General features: G+C 39.6%; 1 protein-coding gene across 6 annotated transcripts in view; it reads left to right on the forward strand.

Moving 5' to 3' along the window:
- DENND5B (DENN domain containing 5B) overlaps positions 1-17002 on the forward strand; it is a 184878-nt gene extending 167876 nt beyond the window's left edge. For 5 of the 6 annotated variants that reach the window (XM_082740656.1, XM_082740655.1, XM_082740659.1 and 2 more), the window contains 6 exons: positions 249-367; positions 1543-1730; positions 7009-7091; positions 7303-7429; positions 9221-9395; positions 12098-17002. In XM_082740656.1, the coding sequence (XP_082596782.1) occupies positions 249-367; positions 1543-1730; positions 7009-7091; positions 7303-7429; positions 9221-9395; positions 12098-12281 (876 nt within the window). In that variant the 3' untranslated portion in view covers positions 12282-17002. The remainder of the gene's footprint in view (positions 1-248; positions 368-1542; positions 1731-7008; positions 7092-7302; positions 7430-9220; positions 9396-12097) is intronic. The other variant, XR_014314193.1, reaches the window with a different exon arrangement.
- The last annotated feature ends 1024 nt before the right edge of the window (positions 17003-18026 follow it).

The following is an 18026-nucleotide window of genomic DNA, read 5'->3' on the forward strand; positions in this document are numbered from 1 at the left end:
ATACTTGTTTACATCTCTAGCACCTTATATAGTCCCCTCATTTGATGGTTACTGTTCATATGTGTCCTAGCTCATTAGATGGGATATATTGGATGTGAATATATTTCTCTACTACAAAGCAGAGCACATTATGCAGGATGAGTCTTCTGCAGTTGTTAAATTAGATGAAACCAAAGTGCCACCACTAAAACTAAGCAGTAGTGGGAGTGGGATCAAGCTCTGAATAACCTGTGGTCCTGTCCCTCCAGTGCCAGAACTTGGGGAAGCTGACCACAGTTCAGATTGGTCACGATAACTCGGGACTGTTAGCCAAATGGCTAGTGGATTGTGTCATGGTCAGAAATGAGATCACAGGACATACATACAGGTAAGTAAATGTCCTTGGGAGTTCAGAATTCTTTCTTTGAGATTTTTTAGACAAGAAAAGGTTTAAGAATTGCTTCCTTCTGGGGTGCCTATCTGGCTCAGTCGGAAGAGTGTGTGACTCCTGATCTCAGGATACTGATTTTGGGCCCCATGTTGGATGTAGAGATTACTAAAACAAACTTTAAAAAAAGAATTATTTTCTTTCTAAAGCTTTCTCACTGCCTTCTGAATCTTAGTTTAGGTTGTTGTGTTGTTTAGTCTTACTTTTTTTTTTTTTTTTTTTTTTAAGATTTTCTACATATTTGAGAGAGTGAGAACAGAGTCAAGAGACAACAAGAGTGGAGGGAGTAGCTGCAGGGGAAGAAGGAGAAGCAGGCCCCCTGCTGAGCAGGGAGTTTGGGGGTGGGTACCTGACCCCAGGACTCTGGAATCATGACCTGAGCTGAAAGCAGACACTTAACTGACTGAGCCACCTAGGTGCCCCTTAGTTTTACCTTTTATGTAATACAAAATTGCCCCCAGAAAACCTCTAAAAAATTATTTGTGTGTGCTATCAATGCCTAGTCCACAAGTGTTGGAAAAGATATAACTCTGTTTAAAAAAAAAAAAAAAAATTTAAAAGGGCAGCTTGAAGTAATTAATTTAGTAGGAGGAAAGGATCTTTTGGACTCTACTGGTTAGAGCTGGTACTCCTCTTTGGAAACACTGTTTTTCTTTTCTCCTATAACTCAACTTCCATATTAGCTTGTAGTTTGAAAATATTCTTGTCAGAACTAACCACAGTATTTTAATATAGGTGAGGTATAAGAAAAGAGTGAACCAATTTAATTTGTTTGAATGTGGTAACAATTTCTGGCTATATAAGAGAGAATGTCTTTATTCTTCAGAGATTCATACTGAAGTGTTTTTAGGGGTAAAATGTCCTGATGTGTGCAATGTACTGTAAAATACTTCCAACATAAAATAAAAACAAAGCATATGGCAAAACATAAAGAATATGGGTGTCTGTTATACAATTCTCTCTACTTTTCTGTATGTTTGAAATTTTAAAATTAAATTTAAAATACAACCCATAGACACTAAAATGATGGGCTTCACCCATGGTGCCATTTTAAAAATTCTGATTAAAACTAGTGAAGTACTGGTGATGGAGAAGTTGTTTTTCTGACCTATAAGGTTCCCATGCGGGCGGTGGTTGGGGAAAGGCATTGATGATGGAAGCCTGGAGAGAATCCTTATTGGGGAATTGATGACCTCGGTGGCAGATGAGGATCTGGTAAAGCAGTGTCGGACTCCACCCCAGCAGAAATCCCCCACCTCGGCTCGGAGACTGAGCATCACTTCACTGACAGGAAAAACCACCAGTAAGTACCATCACTGATTGTTAAATTTGCAGTATGCCTCAGATGTTGCAGACATCATGGGGCCATTTCACAGGGAACATACGTTAATGAAATGTGGCAAGATTAAAAAAAAGAAAGTGAAGGAAAATTAATTTGGGCAAACAGAATTTGAAAGAGCAAGGAGAGAGGAAAGGGAAAAAATAAGGTAAGAATTAACAAATAATTAAAAACCTGAAGAATTTAGATATTAAAGTCAAATAAAAACTGCTTGTTCTATTTTAATTAAGCTATGGAAATGTGACTAAGTAATATTTTGACTGAAACTTAAAGGAGGAAAGGTACCTACCTGGCTGGCTCAGTTAGTAGAGCATGAGACTCTTGATACTGGGGTTATGCGTTCAAGCCCCATGTTGTGGGGTAGATTATACTTCTAAAAAAGGGGGGGGGGGTGTTTGGGTGGCTCAGTGGGTTAAGCCTCTGCCTTAGGCTCAGGTCATGATCTCAGAGTCCTAGGATCCCTAGGATCGAGCTCCTCATCAGCAGGGAGCCTGCTTCCCCCTCTCTCTCTGCCTGCCTCTCTGCCTACTTGTGATCTCTCTCTGTCAAATAAATAAATAAATAATTTTTAAAAATAAAATAAATAAAAATTCCTCTCCAAGGGCACCTGGGTGGCTCAGTTAGTTAAGCAGCTGCCTTAGGCTCAGGTCATGATCCTGGAGTCCCAGGACTGAGTCCCACATTAGGCTCCCTGCACAGCGGGGAGTCTCCTTCTCCCTCTGACCTCTATCCTCTCGTGCTCTCTCTCTCTCTCTCAAATAAATAGAAAATCTAAAAATTCCTGTCCCTACACCTGTATTCCTACAGAAGTAATAAAATACTATAGAGGAGTGACTTCTATAGATAGGATGCTGTATTTACATGCCATTTTTAATACTACCATAAACTTCCAATTTATGTTAATATGGTCTTTAGTAGGCTGAATAATGTCTCCCGAGAGTATTAGATCCTAATCCCAGAATCAGTAAATGTTACTTTGTAAATGTGATTGACTTAAGGATTTGGGGATGGGCAGATTACCCTGGATTATCTAGGTGGGCCCTAAATGCAGTCATACATATTCTTAAAAGAGGGAGGCAGAAATTGGAGTGATGCAGCCACAAGCCGGAGAATGCCAGCAGCTGACAGAAGCTTGAAGAGGTGAGGAGTATGTTCTTCCTTTGAGCCTCAGAGCTGCCCTGATTTCTGCCCGGCGATAATTTCTGATTCCTGGCACTCCGGAGCAATGAGTGAATAGATGTATGTTGTTTTAAGTCATCAACTTTGTGATAATCTATTACAGGAGCCACAGAAAACTAAAACAGAGGCAGTATGATTTAGTGAAAATTTACAGAAGTTTATCATGGAAGTGGTTTTATTTCAGCCATAGACAATAAAGCCATAAGTAGAATATAACAGAACCTGAGAGGTCTTCAGTTTACCAACAAAGAGGTTTCCTTAAATATCTTTAGTCCCTGTCCATTTATTAGCACATGGCAGTATATTAACTATTAGATATAGCCTAAAAATTGTCCTTACTCTTTTTTTTTTTTAAAGATTTTATTTATTTATTTGACAGAGCACAAGTAGGCAGAGTGATAGGCAGAGAGATGGGGAGAAGCATGCTCCCAGCTGAGCAGGGAGTCGTGGGATCATGACCTGAGCTGAAAGCAGAGGCTTAACCAACTGAACCACCCAGCCCCCCCCCATTCTTTCTCAAAATATTCCCCTGATTCATAATTCCTTGTTGCCTTCAGAATTAGACTTCACATACTTACTAGATAAGCTAAAATTATAAAGACTGATAATACCAAATGTTGGTGAGGATGGAGAGCAGTGGAATGCTCAGAGGAATGTTAGTAGGAATGACAAAGGAAAAACAGTTTGGTACTTTATTCTAAAGACATGCACACCTTTAGCATACACTTGACACAGAATCCCACTCTTCAGTATTTACTCAAGAGAAGTGAACATGTGGAGCTACACTAATACTTGCAGTCCTATGTTCATAGGAGCTTCATTCATAATAGTCAAAATAGAAATAATCCAGTATCCACCAGCTGGTGATCGGATAAGGAGAATGTGCTGTATCTATTCAGTGGCATAGTACTCAGTGGTATCTAAAAATGAACAAACTACTGATGTATCTAACAATATGGGTGACTCTCAGAAGCATTATGCTAAAGTAAAAGAGAACAGACACAAAAGACTAAATGTTCTATGATTCCATCTAGACCAAATTCTAGAAAAGGCAGTATAATAATGATAGAAAGCAGAGCTTCAGTTGCCAGGAGTTGAGAGTTAGGGAAGGGGATTGACTGAAAAGGGACACAGGGGAACTTTTTGGGTTGATAGGAATTTTCTGTATTATGATTGCAGTAGTTTAGTGACTATACATCTGTCTGAGCTCATCAAATTGTACACTTAAAATTGGTGAACTTATTGTATGTTATCCTAAATTGACTTAGAAGACTGACTTAAGGGGGCACCTGGGTGGCTTAGTTGGTTAAACATCTGCGTTCCAGTCAGGTCATGATCCCAGAGCCCTGGGATCAAGCCCTGCATCTGGCTCCTGCTCAGCTAGGAGCTGGTGTCTCTCTCTCCCTCTGCCACTCCTTCTGCTTGTGCTCTCTCACTCTCTGTGTTATCAAATAAATAAATTTTTTTTAAAAAAGACATAAAAGGGGGCGCCTGGGTGGCTCAGTGGGTTAAAGCCTCTGCCTTCGGCTCAGGTCATGATCCCAGAATCCTGGGATCAAGACCCGCATCGGGCTCTCTGCTCAGCAGGGAGCCTGCTTCCTCCTCTGTCTCTCTCTCTCCCTGCCTCTCTGCCTACTTGGGATCTCTGCCTGTCAAATAAATAAATAAAATCTTTAAAAAAAAAATAAAAAATAAAAATAAAAAAGACATAAAAGATTTTAGTCCAGTCCATCCAAATTATTAGAACTTCTAAAACAGTCCCAGTTTATTTGGATATACTGTTTTAGGAGGCCTTACTCCCTACTTTGGTCATATTTTCTTTCCTTACTCAATAGGTAGAAATTTTTAAATAACCTGAAATTCAGAGATGGGTGATTGGCATTTTCTCACAGTGTGTGCAGGTGATATTTAGAGAACTAAAAGCTTTAAATCAGTTTTAAAATACTTCTGATTAGAGGCTCCTGGCTAGCTCAGTTGGTAAAGCATGAGACTCTTGATCTTGAGGTTGTAAGTTTGAGCCCAATGTTGGGTGTAGAGATTACTTAATTTTTTTTTCTAAGAGTGTATTTATTTGACAGACAGAGATCACAAGTATAGAGATTACTTTAAAAAAATAAAATCTTTAAAAATAAATAAAATAGGGGTGTCTGGGTGGCTCAGTGGGTTAAGCCTCTACCTTCAGCTCGGGTCATGATCTCAGGGTCCTGGGATCGAGTCCCGCATCAGGCTCTCTGCTCAGCGGGGAGACTGGGCTTCCTCCTCTCTCTCTCTCTCTCTGCATGCCTCTCTGCCTACCTGTGATCTCTCGCTGTCAAATACATAAAATCTTTTAAAAAATTAAAAAATAAATAAAATACGACTGATTAGTATAGTGCTATTTTAGAATGAATAAAAGTTTTCAAAATAAGTCTTCATATTTACTTTTTTAAAAATATTGTATTTTTTTCATTTGAGACAGAGAAATACAGAGAGAGAGCGTGCATGCATAAGTGGGGCAGATGGAGAAACAGACTGTCCACTGAGCAGGGAGCCTGATGTGGGACTTGATCCCAGAACTGTGGGATCATGACCTGAGCTGAAGGCAGGCACTTAATCAACTGAGCAACCCAGGTGTCCCAAGATCATCATGTTTAAAAAAATACAATATTCAGGGTTGCCTGACTGGCTTAGTTGGTAGAGCATATGACTCTTGATCTGAGGGTCATGATTTTGAACCCCACATTAGACATAGGGATTACTGGGGGAAAAAATGAATATTTAAAAAATATATTCAGAGAAAGGAAAAAAATAACTAGCAGCTGAAGAAGCCACAGTATCAGTCCTTCAATCATTAGAGGTTCCCATTTTAACAATTTTTATGCATTGGTGTGGAAAAAACTTACTTGAGTTTTACCTGGAGAATGTTTTATGCAAGAAATCCTCCAGAAGTACGAATTCAAAGATTCTAAAACACTAGAATGTATAGCTTGTCCTTTACAGTATGACATATAAATTAAATTTAATAGTTCATCACCATAAGACATTATCAAAAATTAAATTTTTTCTCTTATTACCTACCTACTTCTATCCCTAGAATCTGTTTACCATCTTTTTTTTTTTTTTTTTTAACATTTTTGGATTTTGGGAGGCAAAGGCAGTTTAGATGCCAGTCAAGCAATCCACCACAGTCTCCCCCAAGAACAAGGCCCTAAGCATGTGGGTGGGGGGGGGGGTCATGCAAATGAAGCAATGCTCAGATGGACTGAGTATCAGAAAAGGAAGCAGTTCTGGGCTTTGACTGCTGCAGCATACCAGGCATCATCCCTTTCTTTTCTTTTCTTTTCTTTTTAAAGATTTTATTTATTTATTTGACAGAGATCACAAATAGGCAGAAAGGCAGGCAGAGAGAGAGGAAGAGAAGCAGGCTCCCCACAGAGCCCAATGTGGGGCTCAGTCCCAGCACCCTGGGATCATGACCTGAGCTGAAGGCAGAGGCTTTAACCCACTGAGCCACCCAGATGCCCCCATCCCTTTATTTTCAACACAATAGCAAAAACACAGATTTCAGGTTAGCCCTTCAGAGCTTCACAAACCTGGGTGTGTGCCCACTAAGGGACTCAGAGGTAGATAGGATAAGGGGGTACCTGTGAGTGATGCTGTGAGTCTTTCCCACCTCACTCCTCAGATCCAGGGGTTTGCTAGCTCTTTGTGACAGGTACCATGCCAGATGATTTATACCTGTAATATCTCATTCACCTTTCCCAGTGACCCATAAGGTGTATATTTTCCCTGTTTTAAGGCTGAGGAAATTCAGACTCAGAGTAAGTTAGACATCTAACTAAGGTTATAGATTGCAAGTGGTAAGGTTGGAATTTGAATCTAAGGATCTCTTGGATTCTTTTCCTTTGTGCCAAGATGCCTCCCACTTAGCTGAACTGGCCTGAGGCAAATTTCACAGGGGTCCTGACAAGCCAGCCTACTGTGGTGAAGTGTTTTCCTGTCTGGTGGATACAAGCGATACCCCATAGTACTTTAGTTTATTTCCCTTGCATGAGAATTCAGCCACTGTTCATTATTTTTTCAGAACCCAATGCTGGACAGATCCAAGAAGGAATTGGAGAAGCTGTGAATAATATTGTGAAACATTTTCATAAACCTGAAAAAGAGGTATGATCTGTAAAACTTAATATGTAGGATTTTAAAGCCATTTTTATACATGATACATAAGGCAGTAGAGGGTACGTTAGTTTTTATTTGTAAGCTTTCTGAGAGCTACAAAAATGTGCTTCATAGCTGTTCTCAGCACCTATTTCTCTAGCATTTTCTTAAACATAGAAGTAGCAGATTATTCTTTGGCACTGTGTGTTTTGCTCCACAGAGAGGAAGCCTCACGGTGTTGCTGTGTGGAGAAAATGGACTGGTTGTGGCACTTGAACAAGTCTTTCATCATGGATTCAAATCTGCCCGCATCTTCCACAAGAATGTCTTCATCTGGGACTTCATAGGTAAGTTAAAGCAGGTATATGTTATTATAAGGTCATTGAAATGTTTCTTACAAAACTCAAAGACCCCAGAGTTTAAGCAAATAAGGGGTAGCAACAAGGGAGTACATTTTTTAAAATAAATATCAAATTAGCACTATCTTTTCATTCATCCAACAAGTATTTATGGTGTCCATAATATTCCAGACACTATTCTAGATGCTCAAGATCTACATCAAGGGCACCTGGCTGTCTCAGTCAGTAGAGCATGGGACTCTTGATCTCAGGGTCATGAGTTCAAGCCCCACATTGGGCATAGAGCTTACGTTTTTAAAAAAAAAAAAAAAAAAAAAAGATATACATCAAGAGATAAGTAAAACACAAAAATTCCTATGGTTGACGTACTTAGATTCTGGTGGGGGCAGGAACCCAGACAATACACAAAAACATAACAAGTATGCAGCTTATCTAGTATGTTATAAAGCTATGTTTGATGTGGAAAAAAATAGAGCAGAGTGACAGGACATGGAGTGGAGGGTACTCTTCTAAGTGGGGATGCTTTGTGGACAAGGTGATATTTGATCAAAGACTAAGGAAGTAAGGAATCGAGCCATGTGACTGTCTGGGAGAAGAATACTGCTAGCTGAGAGCATTGCCACAGAGAGGCCCCAAGCTCGGAGTACCCTTGGCCTTTTCATAGAATGGCAAGACTAATGTGACTGGGCCAGAGTGAGGGAGACAGAAAGTAAGAGGATACTGGGGAGAGAGGGCTGTTTATTGCCAGAGTCAGGTGTTTCAGGGCCATCTAGGCCATTGGAACAACTTTGGTCTTTATCATGATTGAAATAGGAAGTCATTGGAAGGCTTTGAGCCAAGGAGTGGATGACATAATATACCTTCTGCTTTAGAAGGATTACTCTAACTTTATGCTGTCCAGTATGGTAACCACTAGCTACTTGTAGCTATTTAAATTTAAACCGATTTAATGTAAATTAAATTTAAAATTTACTTCCTTAGTCATACGTACCTTACTTAGGAGCTACTAAGTTGAACCTACAGATACAGAACATTTCATTCATCACAGAAAATTCTGTTGGGAGTATGCTGCTTTAGCTTGCTAAATAAGCTTTGTAATCTGTATTTTGGTATGTAGTTCTTCTAGAATTCCCAGCTTTTTTTAAAGGGATGATTAATCATTTTGTGTCTTGTAAATATAGTCTAGATGAAGTAGTTGATTTTATCCAACTTAGAATTTTTAGACAAAGAAGAGGTTAACAGAGCTAGGCCTCTAGGAGTGATTTTTTTTTCTTTTCTTTTGGAATGCCTAGAATCTTAAGCTCCTATTTCTAATACGTGTATACATATCCCTTCCTTAGAGTTCCTGAATCAGTTCTGTATCAAGGATTTTGTTGTGAAGTGTTAGCCATTTTGTAACAGAACAGAGGGTACCATTTCAGTGGCTCCTGAATATTTACTGGTTACTCATAGAAGGTTCTAGCCTTGACAGAGGAGTCTGGCTTTCTGTTTGTTTGTTTCCAAATTCCATTGCTTGAAGGTATTCTAAAGAGAGTAAACTTTCTACCCTTCTGGAGTGCAGTCTAGATTAGGAAATAAACTGCTGGGAGTATATTGTTCCACTGTGAAACATGGACCTCTGAAATTCATCTTGAAACCAGTGATAAAATAATGACTTTGGTTTCTGGACTGGCTATAATACAAAGCATCATTAGTGTTTCCAGAATAAACTAAGTGATACTCTTTCTGTACATGAAGTATTAATGTGTATTGTGATTTGATTCTGACTTCTTTCCCCAGAGAAAGCAGTTGCTTATTTTGAAACCACTGACCAGATTCTAGACAATGAAGATGATGTCCTTATTCAGAAATCATCCTGCAGAACCTTTTGCCACTATGTAAATGCTATTAATACTGCACCCAGGAACATTGGGAAGGACGGCAAATTCCAGATTTTAGTTTGCCTTGGAACACGGTAAAAAGCCAATTCTTAACTTTCACTATCTTTGTTCACATGTTGAACAAGAGTCCAGAAGCAATTATATCAGATCATGCCCCTTCCAGTGCTCTCCTATGGGCCTCTTTCATTCCTGATTTTATGATGAGACTATCTTTATTGGGTACTTGATATATGTTGGCACGATGCTAAGTACATTACTTTCATTATCTCATTTAATCCTCCTGTCACTTCACTACTATACTATATGAAGTAGCAACTGGTACCCTCATTGTGTAGATGAGAAAACAGAAAATAGATGAGGCATAACTAAGTTAACCAACTTTTTTTTTTTTTTAAGATTTTGACCCAGAACCCTGAGATCATGACCTGAGCCGAAGGCAGAGGCCTTAACCCACTGAGCCACCCAGGTGCCCCATAAAGTCTTCTCTTTAAGACAGTTTCCTACCCTGGTATTTTTTGAAAATGACACATAAGAGCTGTACAATCCATTAATTTTAAAACCGCTATCAGAATTATACAAAATAAAACACATAGACCTTTAGAATAAGCTTTTTTTTTTTTTAACGATTTTTTTATTTAAGAGTACAGGGGAGGGGCAGAGGGTGAGGGAGAGAGAATCTCAGACTACCCCCTGAGGACAGAGCCTAACACAGGGCTAAGTCTCACAACCCTGAGATCATGACCTGAGCCAAGATCAAGTGTCAGGCGCTCAATGGACTGAGCCACCCAGGCGCCCCAAGAATAAGATTTTTTTTAAGTTACTTGTGCAGTGTTTGTTATTTTCTACCAGCCCAACAAGAGATTCAGCATGCCTAGTTATGGCTGCTCTTGTCAGGAAAGGCATATTGTGGGGTGCCTGGCTGGCTCAGAAGAGCATGCAACTCTTGATCTCAGGGTTTATAAATTCAAGCCCCACGTTGGGTGTAGAGATTACTACAAAAATTAACTTTAAAAGAAAAAGAAGGGGGACGCCTGGGTGGCTCAGTTGGTTAAGCCGCTGCCTTTGGCTCAGGTCATGATCCCAGTATCCTGGGATCAAGTCCCACATTGGGCTCCTTGCTCAGCGGGAGCCTGCTTCTCTGTCTGCCTCTGCCTGCCACTCTGTCTGCCTGTGCTCACTCTGACAAATAAATAAATAAAATCTTTTTAAAAAAAAAAAAAAAAAAGAAGGGCACCTGGGTGGTCAGTGGGTTAAAGCCTCTGCCTTCAGCTCAGGTCATGATCTCAGGGTTCTGGGATCAAGCCCCACATCAGGCTCTCTGCTCAGCGGGGAGCCTGCTTCCCCCTTTCCTCTCTCTGCCTGCCTCTCTGCCTACTTGCAACCTCTGTCAAATAAATAAATATCTTTAAAAAAAAAAAAAAAAAAAAGAGGAGGGGCTCCAGAGTGGCTCAGTCAATTAAGCATCTGCCTTTGGCTAGGGTCATGATCCAAGGGTCCGGGGATGGAGCTCCCTGCACAGCGGGAAGTCTACTTCTGTCTCTCTCTCTCTCTCCTTCTCCCCCTGCTCGTGGTCTTTCTCTTTATCTCTCTCTCTCAAAGAAATAAATAAAATCTTATAAATTAATTAATTAAGAGGAAAGAAAGGCATATTGAGAGATGCTTAGTAAGAACATTTTAGATACTTAGTGACAGATAACTAATGTCTGAGTTTAATCAGTACACACTGAAGGTTGGGCCCCTGGGTGGCTCAGTTGGTTAAGCAAGTACCTTTGGCTCATTCATGATCCTGGATCCCAGTCCTGTATCTGGCTCCCTGCTCAGCGGGGAGTCTGCTGCTCTCTCTGACCCTCCCTCCTCTCTTCTGCTTTCTCTCATTCTCTCTCTCTCAAAGAAAAAAAAAAAAACACCTGCAGGTTGAGATGTCCTCCTGAAACAACTGGTTCACAGAACTGAGTTCTGTATTCTTAATAAGAGGGGCCAGTTTCACCTATACTTTTAAAATTCCTTTTGAGTGGGGCGCCTGCGTGGCTCAGTGGGTTAAGCCTCTGCCTTCTGCTCGAGTCATAGTCTCAGGGTCCTGGGATCGAGCCCCACATGGGGCTCTCTGCTCAGCGGGGAGCCTGCTTTCCCCTCTCTCTGCCTGCCTCACTGCCTATTTGTGATTTCTGTCTGTCAAATAAATAAATAAAATCTTTAAAAAAAAAATTCCTTTTGAGCATGATCCTTATCTTCTTTTATATCTATGCTGTTTTGATTAATTAGACCAGTGCCTCCCTGCTTTTGGTTTATAAAATCTACTTAACCTTTTTCTGCTTTGATTTTATTTCTTACCTTGTTATGTTGTATTAGTTTTTTTTAAATGTTAGTCCCAACTATTTAATGTAGTGTTTGTTCCCAAAGAGTCAGTATACTTTGGCATGCCTTGCCACAGATGTCTGAGTAACAACCCTGTAAAAAAAAAGATACAAAATGACATTCTACCCCTTTTTAAAAGTGTTCAGAGTACAGAATCCCTTTAATATGGGTAAGTCCTTAAGGCCAATTTGTCCAGACTTACTTTTACAATCTCTTACATTTTCCCTTTAGCTGACACTGTCTCATTACTGTATCTTTTTAACCAGCAAATTCCTGACTTTGGTTTCCTCTCTGCTGACCTCAGAACATGGATCGTTTTGCTCTGTCCAGCCCCACACCTTCCCGCTGAAAGCTCTAACATTTGTATTGTTCTGTAGCAAGGTCAGCGGGGCTCAGGACTTCTTTCTCTTTAAATCTGTAGGGATCGCCTGCTCCCACAGTGGATCCCACTCTTAGCCGAGTGTCCTGCTATTACCCGAATGTACGAGGAGAGCGCCCTCCTGCGTGACCGCATGACTGTCAACTCTCTCATCCGCATTCTGCAGACCATTCAGGACTTCACCATAGTCTTGGAAGGATCACTCATCAAAGGAGTGGATGTGTAACCAACGTGACTAGAAACTCTCAGTCCAGACCCCTTATTCCCGAACCTTCCCCAGCTATGGGGACTGATTTGGACTTGTCTGACAAGGTAGTGAGTCACTGCAGGGGCTACACACTGTATTCCCCAGTTTGAACAATCCTCACACCACAGACAAGGGAAAATGCTGTATTGTAGTTCATTTGAACCTGGAATTTAGTATAAAATAGAGTATTTTCATGTGTTAGATGTGTGTAAATATGCTATCTTCTGTAAGAAATTATATTACTCTAATAAGATACTTTTCTTAGATTAAATATTCCTGTGATTTAAAATAAGTTGCTTAACCGCATTGGGAGTTGGGGAGGGGAAGAGTGGTGCTAGCCAGGAAGAAGCCAGTAAACATGTAATTACAGTGCAACCGAGTCGGGCTTTTTTTTCCCTCCAGGTATCACAAAGGATCCCAGAATGCATTGTTATGTCGTAGCCATCTGTCCTGATGTGTCCCGAGTCTTTGTATTGTGAAAGTGAACAGCTTTACCTACTGTACGTGACAGTCCACACTTAAATGTTTTTTTTTTTTAAGTTACAAATGGTTTCATACATTTGAATTGAGTCACTTTTCCAGTCTTTTGGAAAAATTTTTCCATCCGCACAAGCTAAAGATATGATTCAAATATTTCAAATACTGGACCCCAGGAGCTTGGCTGAACTGGAAAGAGAACACACAAAGCCCTGAGAAGTATGTTAAATTGTAGGATTATAACTTCTTTACACTTTGGAAAGATTAGCCTAGACTAACTTCATTCTTCACATTTTTATTCTTGTTATGTGAGGTACTTTGCAGAGATGTGAATTTCAAAGTGTTGGTCTCAGAGAAGAACTGCAAATGGCAGTTTGATTCTGTACTTAAAATTTGGCGATCTAATCCCTGCAGCAGTTCCTTACCTCAAGGATAATCTCAAACCCTCTCTTTGTTAGGTTCCAGTCCCCACTCCCCTCCCCTCTTCCTGAGCCCATCCCCCCTCTCAGGAAATGGAAGGAATGTCTAAGAAGGAGGAGGGCTCTGTGTAACTTGGAATGTTTTTGTGAAAGTATTTGTTGACGAAGATAATGCAAATAACAGAGGGAAAGAGCAAGAATGAACCCTTTCTGGGTGTTTCAGGGCAAGTTTTTATGTTCCTTTTTTAAGAAAGGGTAATAATACAAAACAACTGGCCTGGAGAAGGTAAAAGCTAGGGCCGCACAGACTGACAAAAATGGAAGCAGAATGAGAGGCAACAGTTTTGAAAGACCAAACATTGTGAGTAGCTTTCCAGCTTCGTATTTTATAAGGAAGTTAAATAAATGTGGTGTTAGCTAGTTACCTTGAGTCTTCACTTACGGTAGGTCCTGTAACTAATTAGGCATTTGCATACTGTTAGCAGTGAAATTGCCTCACAGAGCTCTGAGTTTTATTCCCAGTTGTGGCTGAGAAGCAAAGCCATGGCCTCTCAGGACCCTTGTACAATCTTGAGGGTCCTGGGCTTTAGCCAACAGTATTGTTTCCCTTATTTCCTGGAGGAAGAAATTAAACAAGTGCTTCACTCCCTTTATCAAACACTGTATTCAACTGGGGTGACTAAGGCACAAACCCTTTTAATCTGTGACTTAGTACTTGAGGAGCACCAGGGGAGCTGAAGGCAGCATTTAGAAACCCAGGGAAGGGCTTCAGAAAGATGATTCTGGGTGACCTGGGCACACAGGAGATGTGTTCCCTGAGGCCAAGGGCTGTCTGCCTTGGTGTAGCTCTTCCAAGGACATAGAAGGTCTTTTATGGGAGGTATCCAGAACCTACTTCACACGGGGTTCTTGTGTTGCAGTGATTAAAGACCACAGAATGATGAGTGCAGGGTTTTATTCCTGTACCTTTCTTAGAAGGCCATCATTCTGGCACATTCTGGGCAGCTGAGAGATGACTTATGTGAGCATGCTAGCATTGAGCCATCATTTTGTAGATGGGAACACTTGAGGATCAGAGGGTTTAAATACTTAACCCCACAGCTGGTCAGTGACAAAACAGAGTCTAGAGCTCATGTCTTTTATTACACCAAGGCTGTGTGAGACTGAGCTCCAAGGAGGCATTCATATTAATAGTCTTTCTACCCCTGGATCTTTATCCATCCACCTAAACAGATAGGAAATAACTGTTAACATTCATTTATAATAATCATTTATAAGGATTAATTTAACATTCATTTTAACACATGGTTCTCAAGTGGTAGAGAATTACATCCATTACAAAAACCGGGAGCAAAATTGGATTTGGGGCCTGTGAATAAAGCTATTACTTTAAAAAGTAGTACCCCCCAAAAAAGTTATACCTAAAGTCTTATCCCACTTTGTGTAGTATGGCCACAACAGTGGAAGTGACCAATTTCAAAAGAGATGATCACACCAGAACTGACCCCTCCTCTAGAATGCTGGAGCCTTTAAATTGATCACCTGGGGAGCCCATATAGTTATTCCAGTGACAACAGCTATGTCTCCATACATGTGGGGACCTCCTTGCAAGCTGCTTGAATGGCCTACAGCCCATTCTTCTGACTATTGCCAGTTATGGTAAATCGTGACTTTTATTTTTTTTAAATCTTGGCATTTTAAAAGAAATTTAGCATTTGCAAACAAAAAGTCCTTAGGATCTGAGTTGATGAATAAAAATGATGTTTAAGCAGAGTTTGAGGTCACAAAAGAAACAGTTTTAAAGAAATAAGACTTACAGTTCTTACGTGGCTTATAGCTGCTAATACCAGAATATTTTGAGCAGGACGGTAGTAGAACCCTTAGGATAAGTGTCCATAGCTGGCTTTTGGAAGGACCATACCCAGTGAGAGGTATCCTTTTTGCTGTATTAATTTTTTTAATTAGTATATTGCTTCATAATCACACCTTAGAGTTTAGGTAAAAATCAATTTTGTAATTGACTTTTTTTCTTCAAAATAAACTAAAAATAATGCCTGGAATTACAATTAGTATTTTCAAATAACAATAGCTTGAGAAGAAATTGTTTTAAAATGAAATTGCCAAAAGTATTACCTCTTGAAACATCTAATTTCCAAGTGTTTTTCAAATGCCCGGAAACTCCGAATCTCAGCCTTTCTGACACAGTGGCAGCACACTGTTGTTGCTACTGTGTGTGAGCCCAGTTAGCAGTGCCCTGGGTCGGGCTCATTAGTTCCTTAAAACTGCCTGAGGCTTGGTGTGGGGTGTGGAGTAGCTTAAAGTGGGGGGTAGGGTGTGGAATAGCTTAAAGTGGGATTCTAGTTGTTGTGAAATAGGGCTACAGAGAACAAATGTTCCTCCTCTTCCCCTCTCCCACTGGGAGCAAGAGTTTGATACAAGAAACCTGAAACATGCAAAAGTTTGCAGTTTCCCTCTAAAATTTATTTTCAGTGTTTCACACATTTTTGAACCTTTGTAACCCTGTGGTATTTACTTTAACATGCCTTTTTAAAAAGTCGTTTTCATGAACTTCTGTCACACTACATGAATGATATAGGGGAAATAACTGAATTGCTTATATTTCCTTTTTTGGGAATAAAGCACTGTTATATGTAAATGTAATGAAAGAGAGGTAGAGACAATACTTAACGGTTTGTGTGTAGTATATGTTGATACCTCTAAGATATTTTGAAACATGAGGCAACAGATGAGGATCTCAGATCCCCAGGGAAATATTTATTTGACATCATTGAGAATGTAGCTCTTAATTGAAATACCTTCTTTCTGCTAAGACTTAAGTTTTTCAGTGGGTTTTCATTTTGAGAATTTTATTTTTCTCTCTGAGGTTTACCATAACTGTCCTTTTCACCATGTTGAAAGGACAATCTGAACCTTTGCAATTTATATTTCAGTATTAACACACCTTCGTTGATTGTGAATGGAGTCTCGAGCTCCTCTCTACTTTAGTGAATCCTGTTTCCAAGTCATCAGTTTCTTTTGAAGCCCCTGTTCCTTACATAAGTATTTGTTACTTATTTAGCTTAAAGGGAGACGGAAATGAATAATAAACGTCTAGGTCCCTTATTTCTATTTAAATACATTTATAAATCTGTTGAATTTCCAAGCTTTTTTGAAGACTGCTGATGATGTGATCAGAGGAATGCAAGAAACTCATCCTCCCAGATCTTCCCTGAGATGATCATCCTCTCAAGGACAGAAACAAGATTAGCTCCAGAAATGTATCAAATTGAGCAGCTGACAGCAGAGTCAAAAAAATACATATTGAAAAGTTTCTCTTCATTTGAAGGAACCCAGGGCATCCTTGGGTTATGTAGGAGAGAATCACACTTCATCCGGTTTCCCAAATGGATTTGTGTGTAGCTCTGGGTCTATTCCAAACCAAATCTTGTTGACAGTAGAGAGGAGTTCCTGTTGTCAATCAAATGAGGGTGTTAAACATAGACAGAATCTTCTGTGTTACACTTGAACCTTGAACCTGTATAAATGTACCCAGTGTATCTTTTTAAACAGTGAATATTTCTGCATTTAAATTATATCGTGTTTCTTTATATTGTTGACAGTGCATCAGAACTGGATTTTTTTTTTCCCTCATCTGAACATAATATAAAATTTAAAGAGTATTGTGATATCAAGCACTTTAACATACATATCAGAGAAACTGACGTGGGTTTTTCAGGTTTTGGAGTACATTTAAATATGACTTTTCATGCTTTGTTCTTTACAAATAAAACTGTGGGATTGATACTTTGTTTTGCTTGGTTATTACAGAATCTTAATACTGAGCAGCAAGGGACTTCAGAAAGTAGAGAGATAAACCAAAACCATTATGTAGTACAAATACAGCCTGCTCAGCACCTGGCTATCCAGAAGAGGTTTAAAAAATGTTTTTTTGAACCTATCTCATATCATACAGAAAAATCAATTCTTGATCTAATAGTCTGATTAAAAAAGGAAAAACAAGTTTTAGAAGGAAATACAGAATGTATTTATGAACTTGGGAAAGTATTTCTTACAACAATCAAAAATAACTAGCATTATAGTCTACAGTAAAAATAGAAAACTAAGATTCATTGACTACCCACTATAGGCGTTATCTAAATTGTTGCATTGTTATGGGCACATAGCATTTTATTTTATTTTATTTTATTTTTATTTTATTTTTATTTTATTTTTGCAAATAGCATTTTAAACACACATCAAATTCCTGCTGTAACAGAATTTATATTCTTTTTTTTTATTTATATTCTAATGGAGGAGTTACACAGTAAACAGAAGTAATACACATTGTAGTTAGATAATAAGATACAAGCAAAGAAGAGATGGAAAGTGTGATTGAGGCCGCTTGGAGGGGGACTGCAGTTGTTGAATGGCTTAGCCAGAGAAGGCCTCACTGAAAATGGAGTTTCGCTAACTGAGATTGGAAAAAGTGTAGGAGAGACAAGTTTCGAGGATCAACATCAAGAGCTTACTTTTGGGGGCACCTGGGTGGCTCAGTTGGTTAAACATCCAACTATTGATTTCTGCTCAGGTCATGATCTTGGGTGGTGAGATCAAAGCTCTGTGCTCCTCCCCATGTGCTATCTCCTTCTCTCTCTCAAATAAATAAATCTTTGGGGGGGGGGTAAGATTTTATTTTTTTTGAGAGAGAGCAAACAGGTTGGTGCGAGGAAGTGTGTGCAGAAGGAGAAGCAGACTCCCTTCTGAGCAGAAAGCCCAATGCAGGGCTCTATCACAGGACCTCAGAATCATGACTTGAGCTGAAGGCAGA

Source organism: Mustela nivalis, assembly GCF_964662115.1.
Source record: "Mustela nivalis genome assembly, chromosome: 7".
In the NCBI taxonomy this organism is placed as follows: domain Eukaryota; kingdom Metazoa; phylum Chordata; class Mammalia; order Carnivora; family Mustelidae; genus Mustela; species Mustela nivalis.